The following is a 21417-nucleotide window of genomic DNA, read 5'->3' on the forward strand; positions in this document are numbered from 1 at the left end:
CCTGTGCTCAGCCTCTTCCCCTGGGCTGGGGGGCGGGAGAGGATAGCTAATGAGTTCCAGAAGATCAGCTGTAAATGGCCAGGGAGGGTAATTCATATCGAACTCATAAAACCCTTGAGTAGCGTCTCAGGAGGGGAAATCCGGATGTGGCTGTTTATTTATTTTGGATTTTGCTTTCTTCTCTTCTCCTTTTAACATTTTCTTCCAGGAGACGCTCATTGTTTTTTAAAGGGACAGGCCTTCCTTTGGTTATTTGGAGGCTTTTATCTGTTCATGCAGGGCAGGGACTGCTGGTAACAAAGGCCCCTGACCAGCCAGCAGGCTCCATGCAGAGCATCGCCCAAGCGCTGGGCCTTTGGGGACCTTCTCGCAGCTGGGGGTTCTAGACACAGCCCTTCTTGTACCATCATGCCATGACCAGCCTCCAGATGCTGCCCTGAAGATGGTTGTGCCCTTCGGGAGCTCAGCGCTGCAGCGTGGTTCTTCCTGGCCAGCCTTTGTGCACTGTGTGCACAGATACTGAAAGTGCTGCTGGAGGAGAGGCATTCACTGCACTGTCCTGGCTAATGTGGCTCTGCTCCACGGCTGGTCTCGCCTGCCCAAGGGCCCCTCAGACCTCAACAAACTGCCAAGAAGTTGATTTGTGTCCAGAGCTCTGGGCTGTGAGGCCAGTCCCTGACGGCTCTTTCTTCCACTGAATAGTGACCAGCATGGTGTCCCCATTTCAGCTGCAAACCCTCAGCCTTCCCCACGATCCACCTCATCCCACTGCTCCCCCCCCCCATCCCATCATCCTGAGTCCTTCCCTACCTCCTGGGGTCTTCCCCCCACTCTGCCTCTCTCCTGATCCCACCTGCCTTTTCCTCCAGACACCTCAGATGTGCTGTCTCTTCCCACGGCCTGGGCTCTGCCCTTTCCACTCCACTGGCTTTTCCCTCCCCAGGGTTTCCCCGGCTTCTTCTTAGCCAGGTCTCAAGGTCTCCTCTCCATCTCTGTCATAGAATCATAGAAGATTAGGGTTGGAAGAGACCTCAGGAGGTCATCTAGTCCAACCCCCTGCTCAAAGCAGGACCAACACCAACTAAATCATCCCAGCCAGGGCTTTGTCAAGCTGGGCCTTAAAAACCTCTAAGGATGGAGATTCCACCTCCTCCCTAGGTAACCCATTCCAGTGCTTCACCACACTCTTTTCCTTCTCAATCTACACATGGCCTTTGACATGGCTGCTCCCTCACTTCTGGAACCACCCTCCCCCTCGGACTGCTTCCTCAGCATTGCCTCCGGTGACTCCCTTGTTTCCCTCCCAAGATTCCTCTGCTGTCACTCTGCCCTCTGTTGAAGGAGGCCTGCCCCACACTGCCCTCACCCACAGCACAGAATCCTGGGAGATAGAAAAGTCCTCTGCCTCAGTTCCACATCTTGATGCAGCTGTTCTCATAGGTACTGGGATGGTCCAGTGGGAAGAGTACTGGACTGGGAGGCAGGGGATCTGCGTGCTAGCCCTGCATCTGCTAGTGACCTTGGACAAGTCACTTTCCCTCTCTGTGCCTCAGTTTCCACTCTGCACCTTTTCTCTGTGTTGTCTGTTTAGATTGGGATGGGTCTCTAGCTGTTGCTGTAATAATGAACTCAGCAAGCAGACACTCCAGAAGGTACCCTGGCTTCAATGAGCGTGCCAGCTCCAGGCAGCCAAAGCCAGCTATGTGTGCCAGCTGGTAGGGCCAGGTTTTCAGGGGTGCAGTGGAGCTCTTTTGAAAATCAGCCCAAGACCTTGAAAATCCCAGCCCACTGGGAACTGCTGAGCAATGTGCGTGCCAGAGGGGAAGTGAAGGTCCCTGCCATGCGACTTGTCCTTGCAGGCAGAACGGGAGACGCTCAGGAAAGAAGACAATGCCATGCGTTTCAGTGCAGAGAAGAAGCAGCTGGACCTGTCACTGAGCAGTCTGCACCAGGAGGTGGAGGACACCCTGAGACAGAATCAGCCACTGCAGGTCAGTCCACTGGTAACGGTGGTTTGTCACAGGAAATGGGGGCGCCTTAGAGGGTTACTCTGCCCTGGGGTGAGGAGATGAGATGAAGGCTCATGGGAGTAGGAAAAGGGAGGGAGAGGAGCACAGGGGATGTGGGCAGAGGGAGGCGGGCCAGGCAGGGGGTAAGTAGGAGCAAACAGGAGCTCAGCAGAGTCCAAAGGATGCCTAGAGTCCCAGCCAAAGGAAGCCGTAGCCCATGGCATCATCTGTGGCCAGGGGTCTCGGAAGGTGCCTGCTGGGAGGAGGCTCTGCCCAGGAAACTTCTTCCGCCCCAGTTCCGTGGCTGGGGAGGAGGAGGCCAGGTGCCCAGGAAAGGGGTCTCCCAGTTTCCAGGCCTGGTGGGGTGAGGAGAACTTCTGGTTCCTGTTAGGGCAGGGAAAGTCTCTCTGCTCCTGCAGGGGGCTCTAATCCATGTCCTGGCTCCCCTGGCTAGGAGATGGGGTGCATGGGGTCTTGTGGCCTGGGTGCAGGCGGAGGCGCTGGCAAAGGCCAGTTCTCCTCACCCCCCAGCCTGCGCCCCCCGTGTGGAGTTCCCCAGAGAGCAGATCTGGCGGGACACGGTGCTGTTTGGACACAGTCTCTCTGAGAAGCGAGGGGATCCAGGGACAGGGAGGCAGGACACAGTGCACTGCAGCCCAGACACTCACCTCTTTGAGAGGGTCCAGGCCCGAGGCAGCAGCTGTGAAGGAGCCTGGGGAGCAGGTGTCCACATGCTTGCCCACACCCTGCAAGGGGTCCTTTGAGAGAGGGCAGGGACCTGTCTGCAGCCAGCACAGGGGAGCTAAGGGTCAGGCACCATGTGAATGGTGCAGAGTCACTAAAGGGGGAAATGGCTCTTTGTGAGCCCGCACACGGGTACTGGAGCCCCACGTGGCTGTTGGAAACGGACGGTGCTAGCTCAGCACTGCCCTGTGGAAATGACCTGAGGGAAGGCTAAAGTACAAGGAGCGTCTGGGTCCAGGCCCTTGTCCTGCATTGCCCAATGGCCCAGTACATGATTCCAGCGGGATTTGGCTGACGCCCTGCCCTATGTTTCTGTGCTAGGCCCAGATCACAGAGATGGAGCGGGCACATGCCCAGCGCCTGATGGAGCTGGAGACGGAGAGGCTGCGCAGCACCCAGCTCCAGGCTGAATGGTCCCTGGAGTCCCGGGAGAGAGCCCACAAGCAGCGTGTCAAGGACTTAGAGGATCAGGTAGAGGGGTTAGGCACACAACAGTAACATCTTTAAAAGCCATCGGGAAGGCCATGCCCTGGCTGCTGGTGCGGGCAGCACATGGGCACCAGGTTTGAATGAGCTCATGCAGAGGCCACGTCGGGCAAGACTGGGGCTGGTGGGGCAGAGTGGGGTGCTATGGCTGGTGAAGTGTCTACTGCCAAGGGGAGCCGTACACTTGGGTGGCACAATTCTGATCTCAGAGCCTCTCACCCCTGCCATGCAGTGCCAGAGGGCAGGGCCACAGGAATCGGACCCCCAGGGCAGGTCCGGGGAGGGTATTATTTTCTGCCTCAGTATTCCCTTGGGGAGATGCCCAGGCCCCATAAGGCAGATCCCTGTACAGCCCCATGGGGAAGTATTACCTTGCCTCTCCGTAGTCGTAATGGCCCCATCCTCCCCAGGTGAACTCGCTGAAAGAGCAGTTGGGCCAGGAGGTGCGGAAGAGACAGTCCTACCTCACTCAAGTGCTCCGGACAGGGAAATGATCCCGAAATAGCCCCTGTGCTCCAGCCTGGTAAGATCTAGTCAAAGACAACCCTCAGGACCAGCTTTCAACAGTGACTCTGCAGCCTGCAAGCCGGACTCTGACATCTCCTCCTGCGCCAGGACGCTTGACTGACTCATGGCCAGCACTGCTGTGGGGAGAGGTTTCTGGGAGGAGCCTGCACCACACCAGTGGCTGGAGCAACGGGGACTGTAGGCCTTACACAGCCGAATCCCAGGCCACTGATGATTAATTTATTTAGGCCATTTGGCAATGAGGGACTTCTCTGTGATTAGTGCTACCAGGGTGTTTCTCATCCAGGGGCTGAGGGGTCTGGCTGGGGCTTTGTGTGTTTGTTGTAACCGTACTAATGGGTCCTGACTTCCTATGTTATCTCACCCCTATTGTTTAAATAGCTCTGCTCTCCCAGCAATCGGAGCCACTCTTCTCTCCCTCAGGAGCGGTGCCATTTGGGCCTCGTCCAGTACTGTCAGGGGCCTCCTGTCTAGCTGGTGGAGTGACAGACCCTCCCAATCTCAGCAGCATCTTCTCAATATGCTAGACAGAGTCTGTCGCCATCAGACAGATCTGTGCAGCTTGAGGAACCGGCCCTTGAGTGCACAGAACCTGCAGGGGACTGTATCCACCGGCATTAATCAAAAACCTAGTGTACGCTAACGAGACGCAGTGAGAGAGCGCATCGCCACCATGCCTGGAGACTGGTCAAGCCCTTCATCCTTTCAGGAAACGCAGGCCTTTTTTAATGGTGGCAGGTGGCTGGGATTAGCTCAAAGCCAAGTCATTTTGTGACTCACTGGCCCTGAGAGGCGTCAAAGTGTAAAATTCAATGTTCCACCCACTCTGCCAGCCACAGGCTCCAAGCAAATCCCTGAAGGAATCAAAATGTGGTTTCCATGGCAACAGAGGCAATCATCTTGGGACCGCTTTGGCCTTCACCTGTTAGCATTTTACACGTTTTCTCATGACTGGCCAGGAGTGGGGGGGCGGCATAATTTGTCCCAACGTTGTGGTTTGTTTAAGCACTGATTTTAAATGCTGAGAATAGAGGGTGTTTGCTAAGGAAATCAACAGTGGCATTTTCAAGGCTTTGGATGGATCTTCCTGCATTTCATCTTTTAACAATATTTGATAAGCGACATCTGATTCTGTTCCTTCCCATGATACAGGTAAATCTTCCCCACCCCACCCCACCCCATGCAACATACAGGCATGTAGAGCAATTCTGCTCTCACACCGGCCTAACTCCAGTGACTTCTGTGGTGTCACTCTGGCCTTACACCGGTGTCAGTGAAAGTGAGACCAGACCTACACAGGGACCCAGTGCTGTCAGCTGCTGAGCACCCTTGAGGGTGACCCCACAGCAAGCAGGAAGTGCTCAGGTCCTCATAGGACTGGGCCCTCAGACACACTGGGCCAGATCCTCAGCCGTTTTAAATTAATGTGGCATCATTGATTTCACTGGAGTGAGATTGGTTCATGCTATTCAAGGAGTTGGCCCATTGTCTTCAATGGAGCTATGCTGATTTACACCAGCTGGGGATCTCGCCCATTGATTTCCATGGGTCTATGCTGATTTATGCCAGTGGGGGAGGTGGTCTGTTGATCTCCACAGAGCTAAGCTGATTTACACCAGGTGGGGATCTGGCCAATTGACTTCAATGGAGCTACACCGATTTACACCAGCCAAGGCTCTGGCCCACTGGGGCTGATTCTCTTCTCACCCTGCTGTAAATCAGGAGTTGCTCCCTGCAGCCAATGCAGTGCCCCTGGGGTGAGTGAGCGGATATCTCACTCTGTAGCTAGCGTTTCTGCCCCCTCTCCAATGGGTTGTTTACGTGGAGTTGGATGTGGCGGCAGGAAAGACCATGCAGGAACAAACCACCATCTCCATCAGGAGGGTGGGAATCATCACGCCCACATTCCAGTGCCAGTGCATTTCAGGACTGGACCCTCTGGATTGGGAAGAGTGTGTGGGCGTGGATCTGGGCAGCCCAGAGAATACCCTCACATTGATGGCACAGCTGGGTCTCACTGAGGGAAATGTGCCATGTTGGTTTTCACATAATCCCTTTGCTGTTGATTCTAACTGAGTCCTGCTGTTGTTTTCGGCTCCATTTCAGTCCTTACATAACATGTTCCTTGGCCTGTGTTCAGTATTAAAATGTACCTTGCAATCATTGCAGTGGGGAATATTTATATTGCATTTCTATGAATAAAAACATACATTATTTTGAACCATGATTCTGATTTTTATATTTTCAAAGCACTGAGAGCTGGATGATTCTTGGCACCTCTTACAAATTGCTGGGGTTTGAAGTTTTGTCATAAATACTGAATGCATTGGAGCAGGGACTGATGGCTGTTACTCTGTATTGGTCAAGTGATGACCAGTGTGTAGGCCTGATCTGAAAGGATCAGAATAGATTATTGGCTGCATTTACCATGGCTCCACCCCTCCTCCTTGGGCTTGAGAGGGAGTTATTCTGGGTGGTAGTTCTCCAACGGGTGTAAATCAGAGGAGTGCCATTGGATTTAATGGTGCTACCCTGATCGACACCAGCTGGGGATCTAGCCCATTGACTTCAATGCAGCTACGCTGATCTATACCAGCTGTGGATCTGACCCACTGACTTCAGTGGAGTTACAGTGATTTACACCAGCTGGGGAACTGGCCCATTGACTGATCTCGATATGGAGATGGCATGGGCAGTGAACAAGTTGCCTCCCCAATCAGCAATCTCCATGCCAGTTGGTCACTGGGGAGCCAACTGGAAAACCAAAGCCACGCTCAACACCTAGAGATTGTGAGTGTTCAGCTGGGGCCAGGCACCTCCAGAACAGGTCAGCCGGGAATGGGTTTTCAGTGGAGGCACAGATGAGACTTGAATGGGAAGCAAACAGACATGTACAAATAATAAGAGCCTCAGTCCTATATCAGCAGACAGATAGCAGAACCCACCGTGTTAGGCTTGATCGCTTACTGTCAGCAAATATGCCTCTACCTTAGGACAGCAGCATTTCCACTTTTCCAGCCATACTGGATTGCTCCTCCTTTCAGATTGCCCAGTGAGATGTTAGATTATAATCCATGTCTTCCACCCTTATCATCTACACAGCAAGGCATTTGAAGAGAATGGCTAGCTAGCCCCAAACTCAGCAAAGCATTTAAGCCCATGCCTAACTTTACACTAATTCTGTGCTTAAAGTTAAATGTGCTTAAGTGCCTTGCTGCATCAGGGCCTGCCTATAGAATAGTCTTACATAGAGTTTAGGTCCTAGTACACCCTAGCTTCAGCTGCTTGACCTTGGATTGTTTGTTTAAACTCTTATTCTTCCCTCCCCCATGCCCTACATCTTTCTTCAGCTTCTGTTATTGCAGGGATGTTGATGCATTTTTGTTGGGCTCTGAAAAGGAAGTTCTCTGAGTTTCCATTTTCCTTCCGCCAGAGCTGAAGACCTTAAATTGAGAGACTGGTCAAAATGTATTCTCAGCGAAGGGAAGAGGAGTACTCTTGCAATGACTTTAGATGCCAGTGTTGCCAGTTCCCCCGATTTTATCCCAAGTCTTGCAGTATTTGCTGTTTTTCTCAAATCCCCAGCTCCTGGAGTCAGGTGATTACATGAGAATCTCAGTTTTAACTTAAAAAGAAAAAGGTCACCTTCTATCCCTCATGGTTGTAGAGAAAAGCTTCAAAACAGGAACCCGAACAGCTCAAAAACCAGAGGCAAATAAAATGAAAGAAATAATAAATTCTGGGTCCAACCTTGTGATTGTTAAACCAATCACAGGATTTCTCCGGGCCTGATGTATGAGTCTGGAACTTGTGTCATTGGCAATACTGAGGTGGGCCTGAGCAGCTGATGTATTGAGAGAGTTACTATATACTGAGTTACCAGTACATGGCAATATTTGACAGCTGTGAGCAAGGACATACAATCAGGGAGAAAAATGAAGACACACCTTTGAGCTCTGTAGAAATGTGTTGCTCTAGGATAGGGTCCTATTCTGCCAAGATTGACATATATACTTACCTCTGTGCATGTTAGTAGTCTTCATTGAAGCTATGCACATAAAATTAACCTCATGCATACAACTTTGCCAGATTGGGGCCATAGTACTTTAGAAGAACAGGGGGATGGATGGTAACTATTTTGCATTAATAAGAGCTAGGCATTATTATTATTTATTAAGAAAGAGAAACTGTCCCGCCTAACTAAGAATCCTTGATCCTGCGTGGATGTGACTGCAGGATTGGGGCCTTTAAATGTGTATGCTCATGTAATAGATTTGTAAGTCTGTAGCAATGTTGTGATTATTATCTGTCTTGTCTTACATAGTTCATATTTAATAATCAAGTAGTGGGGCATTCAGCATGAAATAGCCATCTAAATTGAATGCATATTCAGGCATCTTAATTGCCAGCATCACAGGGTTTTTCTAGCTCTGTCAGGGAGCTTTGTGCTGCTTTGCTGGGATAACTTGAGCTTTCTTGATAAAACGATTTGCTGATGATAACTGTGGATTTTCTCTGTGGAGACAAAGAGGCCCTTGAGTCTAAAATGTAACCTAAAACATAACATTGCTGAAAAGAATTTCCTGATAATATTTTTAGCACCTTAAAAAAAAAAACCCACACCACTTTTTTCCTTCTTTGCCTGTGGGGGATTTTAAAAGAGAAGAAGAAATGTAATGCCCAGGGTGAGGTCTGGGGATTAACCTGTTGGGTGCCAGGATCTAGCAGCAACAATAAAACACAGGCACTAAAGAATCCAGGGAACAAGCAGGGCTGAAATCCACTCCTACAGAACTGAAAGCCAGAAGCTTCCCCCTTCCCTTACCTCACGTGAGGGGAAAGGCCCTCTGCTTGGTTTCCTGGCACTTGAAGATCCTGGGAGAATTTGGCAGTGTTTGAAAGGGACTTTGGGCCGAGGCAAAGTTTCTTGGGCGGTTGCATTTTTCCGCACCAGAACTTTGAAACTCTGACTGGTCCTTTCTAATTGTACAGAGAGTCAGTGACAGAGGAGAGGCGAAGGACCTGACAAGTGGCTTCTGTTCAGCCTCTTTCATCCCAAACTGTCACTCCCCCTCTGGACCAATAACGAGAGTAGTTTCCAAGAATTCCGAACTTAGGGGTCTAACAGAAACCCCTTGGTGCTTCTCACCTTCTGTGGGGCATATGCAGGCATGAGGGCAGGGCATGTGCAGAAAACTGCTGCATATGGATCAATGTGCACCAAGCCACCCCCGGAAACAGGCAGATGGCACCACAGCCTGGGTCCTGCTTTCAGTTGCACACATGCAGCTTCCCCCTGATGTCAATTGCTGTTGCAACAGACTGGCTGGTTGTGTAGACTCATAGGAAAAGCCCTGGCCTGGGACTTGAGAGAGCTGGCTTTGCTTCTGACGCTATGTGTCCATAGGCACCTCCGGATCCCTCTCTTTCCCTATCTGGCTTGTCTGTTTAGAGTGGAAGCTCTTCAGGGCTGGAACTTTCTCTCCCTAGGTGTGTGTACTGCTCCTAGCACAGAGGGGCCCTTATACTGGAAAGGCCCTCTAGGCCCTGCTGTAATACCCTATAAGGCCTGGCCCCCGAGGGACTCAGGAAGCATAGCTCCTGGAGGCGCACAGCACAGTAAGGACAAGCTGATGGTGCTGCTGTAACAGCATTTCAGGCTGGGGCTGGCACTATAGGCATCAGCTGTGATGGCAGCTAACCTGGGTGCCAGGTATGTGGGTACCATCTTAGACAGGTGGCCATCTTATTGCACACCCATTTATGTTGGCACCCAGCTGTATCCTAGGGGAAGAGCAGCCAATTGCCCAAGCCTAGGTCCCGCCTCCTGAATGAACCGGCTGGGTGTTGTCCTGACCGTGATGTTATCTGACTGGACATTTTCTCCTGCCACTGCAGCCCCAGTGGCTGAGGCTCCAGACTGCCCCGGTCCGAGCACTGGTAACAGAGGAAGGGAGCCTTGCCAAACATCAGATCCTTGCTGTACAGCCAGCCTGGTCCTCACTGCTCATGCTCACAGAGCAGAGACCCCGCCCCAGCGCCCTGCCCCCCACCCCTGCGGCCATTGAGCTGCTCAGCCTGAGAGAGGGGGCTGGAGAGCCAGAGGGGCCAGTCTGACTCACCCCCTCAAAGCTGGCCAGGCTACTCGCTCCAGACAAAGCAACCCGTTTGTGCACGGCACAACAAACGCTGCATCCGCGGGCAGTCCGGGCCTGTGGCTGAGGCTCTGCATGGCTTAATGTGCCCCTGGTCACCATGGGGCAGACCCAGCTATGACACAGCTACAGCCCTATCCCGGTACTCAGCAAGGGGCTCCATGTCAGCTCTGCCTGGGGGACCCTCCCAGATTGGTTGGCGTCCCCAATCATCTGCCATCTAGGGTGTAAACAGCCAATTGGATCTGCTGCAGCAAGCGGGTGGAGCTCTGGCCCTTACCCTCAGGAGCCCACGCTGTTCTCACGGGTGGGATGGGGGAGCTAAGGAGCCCCACAGCTCAGGGCAGCTCTGCCCCATCCCCTTTCCCCGCAAGCACCCAGCCTGGAACAGGGAGAGGGGCCCTGCTCCAGCTGCCCCCCAGGCCTGGGAGAGGGGGGTGAAGAGCCTCAGGAGCAGCAGAGGGGAGGCTGGGGGGCTGAACTGAGGGAGCTGGGGGGCAGGGCTCCTTGCTGGGCAGCCGTGGGGTGAGAGCTGCTGCAGGCGGCCAGTCTCCTCTCACCCAGTGTGTGTGGGAAGGGGGCAGTGCTGATTGCTGCCCCACATGGAGGGGCAGGACAGTTCAGCCGCAGAAGACGGGCCATAGCTATACCTGCGGGGACGACTGGGGGGGTAATCTCTGGGCTGGCCGTAGTGAGGGTGTGCAGAGAGCTCTGTGGTCCTGGTGAAGGGTGGACATTGCTCAGGGCTGAGTGCTTGCATAGAGCCACCCACACCATTTGTGTATCTAAATGAGAGCAGAGCACCTTTCAGACTCTGGCCCTTCACCTCTCTGGACCCAGTGCCACCAGGTGTCCAATGGAGCTAACAATCCTTCCTTCCACTGGGGTCTGTCCGGTCTCTTTACATGGAACCTGTGCGGCCCGGCCATCATACAAACACTAACACCAGAGTGGGGTGTACTGGGAGATTGCTGCAGCAGCCTTCCTGTTCTCCCTCCTGCATTATGCCTCACGGCCTATCTCCCTGGGACTGGCCAGGCATTCCTGGGCAAGTAGTGCTGGGGGGCATTAGACAGAGGAGCCTGGGGCGGCCTTACTTTGCACAGCATCAGCTCTATCCTGCCCATGTGTCATCATGGCACTCGGGGCACCATTCCCCCAGTGTGCTTGCATTCCTCTTGGTTCTGACCTGGCTGGGCTTAGCTCCTGCCCAGGCAAGCCTGGCCTCAGGGCATAGCCCCAGCACATCTCTCCACACTTCAGCCTGCACACAGGCGGGGCAGGGGGCATTTGCTGCCTCATCAACATCCGTTCCTTTATGATCCCCTTACTATAGCCCTGAAGCACAGCGGTGTGGCCAGGAAGCACAGCCCCTTGTTTGGGACTGTAAGCTGTTATGGGAAGGGAGCGTGCCCACCACTTTGTATAGAACCTCCCACAAGGGGGGGCCCAATCCTGAATGGGCACCAGGGTGACACCATAACAGACAATAAGAGGCAATAATACAGAATGATAAAAGTTCAATGAGACAATTCCAGCCCCAGTGCCCCAAGGAATGCTGGGCTGTGCCATTCGGCTGCCTCTTTCCTACTGCTTGCATCATGAAGAGACTCTCCCTGACCCAGCCAGCAGGATGGGGCCATGGGCCTGTGAGACCAAACCCCTTTGTGGTTCATTCATTTCTGTGTTGCCACATGGTGAGGTTTAACACCTGGACAGTAATGGACAGCAGGAATTCAGGCAATGGGAAAGAGAAAGAAACCAGCAGCCACCAGAATACAACATATCTCTGTAAGGCTGGAGTTCTGATGAGAAGCTTGTTGTTGGAGGAAGGGTAACACCCATGTACATGCACACTTACATGCATGCATATAAATGCACACAGATACATACACACAAGTACACACACACACGCACACTGGCATCCATATAAATGCACTTACACAGCACACACACACATACATATTGCTGCACACCATGTTCACGCACACACATTTACCAGAGAGCAGTTTTGCATGGGATGTTTATTAGGCACGCCAGTCATTAAACCAGGAAAAATTAATTAAAAAGCGGGAGAATATGGACATCAAGCTCCAAAATCCACTTGAAACGTTCATTTGCTTTGCACAGCCTCTTGGTTGCTCACTATCAGTGTTACGTTCTGGGGTGTTCACAGGTTTGGCCCTCAAAGAGTTAATATAAAAGCCTTCAGAGAGTTCAGTGTGTAGCCTTTATAAAAAAAAATTGCTTCCTGCAGGGAGTTTGTGTTAAGTTGTGAGAATCTGTCCCCAGCTCAGCCTCTAAAATTAGATTTTGCCTCTTTAACCTCTTCACTCCCAAATCGGACTAAAGGCAAGCTGGTTTCTCATCCGTGTTTCTGTGTTATCCAGGGTGACCACAAGGTGATGCTGCCCAGGGGATGCTGGCATCAGCTTTGACCATAGGTGCTGGAACTAAGGGGTCTGCGGGGGGGCTGCTGCACCCCCTGGTTTCCATCATATCCAGGGTTTGCAGTTTGGTTCAATGGATCTCAGCACCCCCACCATACAAATTGTTCCAGCACCACTGGCTCTGTCCTCCCCACGTGGTCTGTGCCATCATGTCTCTATCCCCGTGGGGCTGGTCTGAACAGGACTCTCCTGCCCCGTCTTGGCTTCTCCCTTGCAGGATGCTGTTCCTAGAAGCCAATGATCCCAATTGTCCCTTCTGGCCTTGGAAGCTCTGAAGCTATAATCCTGCCAGTGGCAGGGCCGCCCAGAGGGGGGGGCAAGTGGGGCAATTTGCCCCAGGCCCCGGGCCCCACAGGGCCCCCCACGAGAATATAGTATTCTATAGTATTGCAACTTTTTTTTATGGAAGGGGCCCCCGAAATTGCTTTGCCCCAGGCCCCCTGAATCCTCTGGGCGGCCCTGGCCAGCGGCTCAGCGATGAGACTTCTGGCCTTGGGATTTGAACCACATGCCTCCTGTGGCTCCTACCCCATGGGGTCCTTCCCCCCTAACCTCCCCAAACCGTGAGATTCCAGTACAGTTGTGAAGCATGGGGTGCTCAAATTCCTGACCTTGACTGATGAACAGGACGATATGACTCAGACAGGGTCACCTTTGAGGTGCTGTACTCAGGGGTGGCCTTAAGCATAGTCAAAGCAGATGGCCACTTCAGGGGTGCTGCAAGCTCTGCCAAGCCTGGGCTAGTTCCACATCACTCTCTCACTGGGAGCAAATGGCTCCTTGCCAGCCCCTTCCCCAGCAGCAGCACCAGAAGCAATGACAATGTAGGCCCTGATCTCCCCTCCTGAACTCCTCAGACCTCAAGGCTGGCCCCGGACTGTGCCTGTATGCTCCATAGTCTGGACAAGCTGCTGAGAAGCGGCTGCAGGAGCCTTTTGCTCTCTATGCTCTCCATTCTCAGGGGCCTCTAGACGCTGCTGGCACAGCCAGTCAGAATGAATGGCACTCATCAGTAATGTGGGTGAGTGGCTGGCTAAGTCTCTAACCCCAGTATGCTCTGCTTTGAGCCCCAGGGCACATAATTCTGCCCTCCCACCCTCCAAAGGAAGGGACACCACCAGGGTTCTCGGGGGGGGGGGAGGGTCAGGATGAGCGTGGCTTAGCCAAATACCAGAGCCCCAGGCCCAATGGGGTTTGGGGCTGCACATGTGAGTGTGGGCTCTGCCCCTGGTGGGAAGCAGACCCATGCCTCTGCTAGCTCCCTGTGGCTCCTGCCTGTTTGAGATCCCCGCAAACCCTGAGGCTGTGTCCGCGCACTCCCTGCCAGCAAAGCCTCCAGAGTATTTCATCCCCACTCCAGGGTGACGCATTGCACCTCCCTCTATGCTCTGTTTCCCAAGCACAATCACCCCGACCCCTGGCACGTGCTACAGGCCCTTGGGAGAGGAGGTGGCATGTCCCCTTGGGGCACCCTGCCCCCATCCCACTGTAGGAGCAAGCCACGCGGGGGGCACCCAAAAGTGAACCCAATCCTTCCTTCCTCCCCAGCTGCTGGCCCTGGCTCTTGCTCTTTAAGAACAGCCTTTCATTTACATAGCCCCACCCCTAAGATCCATGATTGGCTGGCCATGTCCTGAGTATTAAAGGATGGCCAGCAAGGGTGGAGTTTGCTCTGTGAATGAGACCCCCCCTCATCCCACACCCAGCTAAACAGAGACATTAGTGTAGCCGAGAGAGAAGAATCAGTGGAGAGAGACCCACAGTGACTGGCCTGCGACTCTGGGACCTTTCTGTTTATACAGAGATTCTAGCTCTCTTCAGTGGTGCCTAACTCTCCCCACGCTACACTGCCTAGGAGGGGGGAAGCGGGGGGACTCTGGCTTTTGCACCATTGAGATCTGTGCCTTTTTATTCCTGCTAGGCAGTTTGCAGCTCAGCCTGTTTTTTTATCGCATTCCCCTCCCCACTCCATCCCCTCCAAACAAAACCAAATCATACCAGCATTAAAAACCCAACCAGCCCACGCAAGGACAGATAGCAGAGTTTTGCAAAGTTCTGCTTGATGAAAGCCAAAAAAAAAAAAAGCCCCGGTGTAACTCTCAGTTGAACTAAGCGACAGCCGGTGTGTTGTGGAGATGCGGGGCCTGGCTGGATGGATGGTGATCCTAGCCCTGGGGAAATGGGTTTGGGTCGAGGGTGTTGTGCCTCTGGCTGACTTTTACCCCTTTGGCTTGGAGCAGGGGGACGCTGTCACTTTGAAACAGGATGATGGAGGCTCCGGGCTTCAGCCGATCTCAGTGAAATTCCCTTTCTTTGGAGTGGGACACACAGGACTGTATGTAAGTAGTGGTTTCTTTACTTGGGTTCTGGGGGAGGCTGAGGGCTCTGAGTGGCTTCATGGCAAAGGGGCTTTGCTGGGGCATCACATTGTGCCCTGCAAGCTGCCAGTTCCTGGCACAAGGGTGTGGCCAGCCCGCTGCCCATTTTGGGATGCTTATTTCCCCACGGTGAGTCCTCTCCGGAGCTCACGCAGAGGGAGAGAGGGACTCCAGGCAGAGTTTTAGTTCTCTTGCATCCCAAGCTGAGTGGAGAGAAAGAGCCAGGAGGGAAAAAGTGACATAGAGTGAGTGACAAGTTGCTTTTGGCATGGAAATGGCTCCCAAGGCAGGCGAAGGGCTGGGGCCGGGCAGGGTGGCACTGGGGAGCCTACAATTTTTTCCCAGACTCTACTCTGACTTTTTCTTTCCACAAGTCAGAGCCTAGTGCCTGTGAGAGGGAATGAGATTCAAGGGGAGAAACTGAAGTTGTGCAGAGTCTGGGTCCAGTACAGCCTGCTGCAGTGCCACCCTTCCCCGCAGCTCCACCACTCCTGGAACTGCAGGGAGAGAATCAGTCCATCTCCATGGCCATTTGGTCCTTGGCGTCTCTGCAACATGCCTACACAGGCGCTGGTTTTAGGGACGTGGACACCTGTGCACTGGGAACCAGACTGAAACTGCCACCTTATTCCAAACCGGCTACTGACGATACAAAGGCTCTGTGACTGAAGCACAGTCTAAACAAGGAAGGGTTTGCCAGGAGAGCTATATAGCTATACCTGCAAACCCTCTTAGTGTGGATTCTGCTTACACTGGCTAAAAAGGCCTTTAGCCAGGATAGTTTATACTGGTTTGGCAAGCGAAACAAGCTATACTGGCAAAAGGCCTTTTAGGCCAGTGTAACTGCATGGACACTGGGGCTTGTGCCGGTATAGAAATGTCCTTTCAAAATCACATCCAATCAGCGGGGCTGTGCCAATGAATGTTTTGAATGTAGACCCGGCCTTAGTGTGTCTGAGGGCATTTGGGGGAGGTGGCAAGTCTAGCATTATGAATGATTGGTAGTGATTTGGGGGTCGGTCAGGTCCGGTGTCTGTATTCAGACAACATTACAGGGGCGTCAATGTGGGTTTTGCCAGAGTATGGACAGTGTCACAACCTCCGGCCAAGGCACTATTTTTCTGAAGGACACCTGTCCAGCATGCCTCAGACACTGCCCGGCTTCGTCCTCGCCCACTATTCAAAAACTATCATCAAGCAAGATGATTAACACTGGCAAGGAATAAGATGCAATGGGCCAGTTCTTCTGCAGATGTAAATGGGCTTTGCTCTGCTGAAACCATTGGGGTAACACTGATTTACACCAGCTCAGGATCTGGCCCATTAAAAGTCCAGGTCAGGAGGAGGTGGGCAATAAATAAATGCACAGTAGGGAGCGTATCAGATCTGAGCGAGTGGGGTCGTATTAAGAGACAAGCCCTGTGAACAAAGTTTTTGGGGTGTTGGTTCCACGCTGAGCTGGTGGTTCCGAGTTGTTCCCAAGTTGGAAAGTTTGAATTCACAAGAAAAAATGTTCACATACATTTTTTTGAATTATTTTTTGCAAATGTAATTCACAAAGGTTGATGGGAACTGGTGCCCTATTTTTCACTTGTCCCCATTCAGTGAGCAGCTGTAGGACAAGAGGATGGAAATGGGTGCCAAAGGGTCTATAGGCCAGGCTCTCTCTTAGCAAAGGCCCAATCTCTCACCAAAAGGCTGGGGCGGGGGTGAAGATGTGGTGACAATCTGCAATGCAGGTAGAACCTGCACCAGCAAACCCTGGTGCTCTCTCCTCATCTCACCTGCCTCTGAGCGCTCATTTGGACTGAAAGATGGACCTTGACCAAATACCATGCATGAATGGTAACTCAGCAGGTCCTTGGACAATCTAGGAACAGGCATATCTGCTCGCTGTATTGCTATGGGAGAGTTTTTATCAGTCTGCTGATATAGGGCCATTAGAGAAGCTCTTATCACTTGTATATGTTTGTCTGCTTCCCATTAAAGTCTCGTGTCTGGGTCTCCATTGCAAAAAACCATTCATTCCCTGCTGACCTGGTGTGGAGGTGCCTGGCCCCAGCCGAACGCTCCCGATCGCTACATGTTGAGAGTGGCTTTGGGTTGCGCACTTGGTTCCCCGGTGACCAATTGGCATGGAGATCACTGATCAGGGAGGCGCTTGTTTCACTTGGGGCAGCTCCTGTCCATCTGTTCCCTTAGGCTGAGCAGGCAAAAGGGGCCAACAGGGAGTGCAGCGAGTGGAAGGAGTGATTCAGTCGCTCATCCCATTTCCATCTTCCTGTGCAAACAGACAGAAGGTGAATATCCCCCAATCACTGTGTTCCAAAAATGACCTTTAACCTTTACATCAGTGCAGAATTGGTGGGAAGGTATACCAGAGAACCCCCACAAAGTCTCTGTGGCAGTCTGCACTATGGACTGGAACATAAGAATGGCCAGACTGGGTCAGACCAATGGTCCATCCAACCCTGTATCCTTTCTGACAGTGGCTAATGCCAGGTGCTTCAGAGGGAATGAACAGAACAGGCAATCATTGAGTGATCCATCCCCTGTCATCCAGTCCCAGCATCTGGCAGTCAGCTGTTTAGGAACACCCAGAGCCTCTGGTTATGTCCCTGACCATCTTGGCTAATAGCCATTGATGGACCTATCCTGCATGAACTTATCTAACTCTTTTTTTAAACCCAATGATAGTTTTGGCCATCACAACATCCCCTGGCAGTGAGTTCCACAGGGAAACTGTGGACAGACACACTTGTAGTGTGTAGTGTGCACAGAGGGTAAATCTAGCATCACATCCCAGATGAATTAGGGTTTTCGCAGCTCTAGAATTGGTGTTCGTGTTCAGGGAGTGGAATGCCCTTGCAGTCACCAACTCCGAGCTGGACCAGCAGCCAAGGTCAAGACCATGTAGCCACGCTACAGCTGTGCAAAAGGGACCTACAGCTGCCAAAAGCGGTTCCTGTGATAGGGAACCTCCAGTGGTGTAGGAGCATTCCAGGGAGACAAAGCAGTGGCTGGAGCAAGGTGAAGGGGCATGGTGAGAGCACGGTGTGTTCCAGTGGTCCTGGGCTGGCTGAACAGCCCCTGCGGAACATGGGCTAAGGCAGTCCTGTGACCATTGTCGTTACTATCACTAGACCAGGGCCCCCTTGTGCTAGGTACAAACTCTCAGTGAGAGACAGTCCCTGCGCCAGAGAACTTGCTGTTAAAGAGACTAAGGGTGGGAGGAGAAGCAGAGGCCCAGAGAGGCAGAGGGACTTGCCCATGGTCAGACTACAAGTTGGTGGAAGAGCCAGGAATGGAACCCAAGTCCCCTGTGTCCCAGTGCAGCACTAGACGAGAGGTTCCTAAGCTTTTTTTTCTTTGCCCCCCTTCTCTGTGGGAGTTGCATCACAGTCTCCCCTCCCCCCCAACTCCTGCCCGTCTTGAGCAGAAAAGGACTCACTGAGGGGAACAGGCAGCTCATGGCCGGGGTGGCAGCAGGACCCAGCTGGCACCATCCCTGGAGGAGCCCATGGCAGCGTGGTGCAGAGCGGGCTGGGGCTCCTCGCATTCCCTCCCCCTGCCCAGAGCCTCTCATTCCTGCAGGCTGTGGAGGGTTTGAAATACGCAGGGCTGCAGTCAGGCTAGGACAGCAGGAAGAGGGTACAGGGAGTGCCCAGCCATCTGGGTGGGGAGGAGGGGGAGCAGCAGGCTGCTGTCAGGGCGTGGCTGGGCAGGGTGGGGCTGCGTCCTCGCCCACCCTGATGACTCTCTGCATGCCCTCCCTGGTGCGGCACCCAGTCGGCCGGGGCCCTGTGTCCCAACTTCCATCCCCCTGATGCCTTGTCGCATCCCACAGTGTGAAAAGCAATGCACTCACCACACTGCCTCCTTACAATCAGTCTGTGCAGTGCTTGACAAGCTAGGGCCTGCTCCTCTCCCATTGATGTCAGCATGAGCCACGCGCCTGGGAGCTTGCTGAACTGGGCACGTGGCATGAGCCACATTCCCTGCCATGAAGGGCTCACAGAGAAGGCCCCATTCTTGGACAGGGTTTCATGAGCAAGGACCTTGGGGTCTCCAATGGGACTCTGCCTAGGGCTAAGGATCCCTACTTCAGCTCTCTGGGCAGGTTCAGGTAGTCAGGAACAGGGCCGCCCAGAGGATTCAGGGGGCCTGGGGCAAAGCAATTTCGGGGGTCCCTTCCATAAAAAAAAGTTGCAATACTATAGAATACTATATTCTCGTGGAGGCGGGGCCTCGGGGAAATTGCCCCACTTGCCCCCCCCCCGGGCGGCCCTGGTCAGGAAAGGGGGGGAAGCATCGGTGAGAAGCGACGGCTAGCTAGTACTCCTGACAGCAGTGGGGGTTGAGAAGGGAAGGGAAGGAGAAGAGAGGGTGCGTGCTCCCAGGGTAGAGAGAGCAGACTAGAAAGAACCAAGCTGAGGGTGGCCAAAGGTTAAGGAGAGGGTTGGGGAGACCCATTATGGGACAGTTGTGTGGCATTGGACAGAGAATGGTAACGTCTCTGTATGGCTCAAACCACCCCACGCTAACTTGTTCTCTGCGAAAACCTGAAGGTTTGGGGAGTAATGTCTCAAGACCCCTCTTCCCTTTCCATAGCACCCTCGCGGGTTCCCTATTATTTCCTGCCAGCCTTGTCCCTCAGGGGTGCAACTGAGGAGAAGGAAGTGAGCTCGGAGGCATAGGTGGAGCAAGGGGATGTAGGCTCTTGAAGGCGGGGGAAGGAGGTGCTGTGAAGTGGGGGTAGCAACAGGAGGAAGCTGATGGTGGTGGCTCGGAGCCTTGGGGATGTTACCAAGGGCAGACTGGGAGGAAGGAGAAGAGGGGAGGCCAACAGGCACTACTACAATAGTAAAGGCAAGCGGGGATAAGCCGTGGGGGCAGTGAGAGGGAGGGAGCTGAGTGATGTTAAAGAGGAAGAAGTGCTAGCATGTGAGAGGCTGTATCATGAACACATGGTTTGGCTTGCTGTGCATACACCACATCTGACACAAAAGCAAGGAGTCACCTAATGGTACATCATGCCCTCTCTACCCCCCCTCCCAAACATCCCCTTCCATTGCCACAACTCCGGCACATCACGCACCACAGCCTGCACTCTGCCTCTGCCCCAAGGGCGCCCTCTTCTGCACACACCCACTGGCCACCTACTACTTTCAGAGAACACCAGGCATCCTCGCCCCCTGTGGGGCCCAGTGTAGAAGGCAGCCCAACCACAGAGTCTCTGCCAGGGGCCTCCATAATGAAAACACCAAGGCTGACATCCCCAGCAGCCATTTCCTCATCATCATGCTGAGGGTGACTGTTCTTCTTGCCGTTTCCCATGTTGAGGAATGTTTTCCTGCCACCCCCTGGGAGCTGAGCAGCACCCCTCACAGACTGTCCAAACCCACCAGGAACTCCCTTCCCTGCACCCAGGATTGAAACGGGAAGACTCAGCTGCCTTCCAGCTTCATTTTTCTCCATCCTCCCCCACCTTTTTAATTCAGTTTAAATTGTTCCAAATGCATCTGGATTTACTTGGGGACAGTTGAACAGTTCTAATTGAATTTAAAGCATCAAAGCTATAACAGGATGTTGAGAATCAGAATGTCTTTGGTATTTAAGGAAAACACAGGCAGGAGCCATGTGAAAAGTCCTGTTGGGCCGGAGATCTGGGTTCAGGCAAATCTCACAACTCACTTAGCTTCCCCCTGCTCTTCAAATCAGCTGTCCCACTAGCGACCTCCAGAGTGGCATTGTCCAGGCTGGCGGAGATTAGGTAACTTGTAGTGGAGCTCCTGAGGCCTGCAGGCCTTGGACAGACAGACACCAGAGGCATCTCCCACATGCCACCTTTCTGCCGGTGAAGTTCAGGTGTCTCACGTGGGCTCAGTTCCACCAGAACTTGGGCCACGGAAACCAGTTGAATGGTGGAGCTGTCCTGAGGACTCATTTCTTGAACTTGATCAGACGCGTCGTGGAGGAATTACATCCCCTCCACCAGTCGAGAGTGTATGGTATTGGCCGGTGGTTAGACATATCCCAGAGGTGACCTGAGAACATGCGTTGTTGGGCGGTGGTGATATTTATCTGTATTTATTCATGGACATGAGCTCAGAGCTCATGCTCTGTAAACTCTGGCTGTAATATGTGGCTGTGAGGTGGATACCGTAAGGCCTTGGGTGTGATGTAGAAAAAACATCTCTGGGTTGAATTGTAAGACAGTGCCTGGGAATGCTCAGAGTCCTTCTAACAACTCAGATCACTTTCTGGAGAGCATTCCATTTATAGACCAGTCGCCTTACATAGAAGCAACTTTCTGTATTTATCTCTCCTCCACTATTGTTAGCAGAGTCTGCATGAAAACATGTCCTTTATCTGTCCCTCCTCTGCTGTCTCCGGCCCCTCACCTGAAGGCAAATTCACCGGAGTTTGGAACCTCCGTCTGCTACTGTTGAGATGCTTGTGCCATAATCAGAGGGTGAGGGTTTCACATAGGGATGACCACTCGAGCAGATAAACTCTTCAGAGACAAAGCTCTTGTTTTGATTCCAAATGTCCCTGAGGGAGAAGAAATATAAAGATATGACCTAGAATTATAGCCTAGAAGTTTGAATGGGGCCTGATTCTCCGCTCCTTGTGTTGACATTTACATCAGTGCAAAGTGATTGCT

At 52.8% G+C, this 21417-nt stretch overlaps 2 protein-coding genes across 2 annotated transcripts in view; both read left to right on the plus strand.

The window, feature by feature from the left end:
* Positions 1-3733, plus strand: part of CROCC2 (ciliary rootlet coiled-coil, rootletin family member 2) — a 146194-nt gene extending 142461 nt beyond the window's left edge. The window contains exons 35-37 of the mRNA XM_065411392.1: positions 1860-1991; positions 3075-3224; positions 3650-3733. Of these exons, the coding sequence (XP_065267464.1) occupies positions 1860-1991; positions 3075-3224; positions 3650-3733 (366 nt within the window). The remainder of the gene's footprint in view (positions 1-1859; positions 1992-3074; positions 3225-3649) is intronic.
* A 10774-nt stretch (positions 3734-14507) lies between these two features.
* SNED1 (sushi, nidogen and EGF like domains 1) overlaps positions 14508-21417 on the plus strand; it is a 135166-nt gene continuing 128256 nt past the window's right edge. Inside the window, exon 1 of the mRNA XM_065410982.1 lies at positions 14508-14711. Within this exon, the coding sequence (XP_065267054.1) occupies positions 14508-14711 (204 nt within the window). The remainder of the gene's footprint in view (positions 14712-21417) is intronic.

This window comes from Emys orbicularis, chromosome 9 (assembly GCF_028017835.1).
Source record: "Emys orbicularis isolate rEmyOrb1 chromosome 9, rEmyOrb1.hap1, whole genome shotgun sequence".
Lineage (NCBI taxonomy): Eukaryota > Metazoa > Chordata > Testudines > Emydidae > Emys > Emys orbicularis.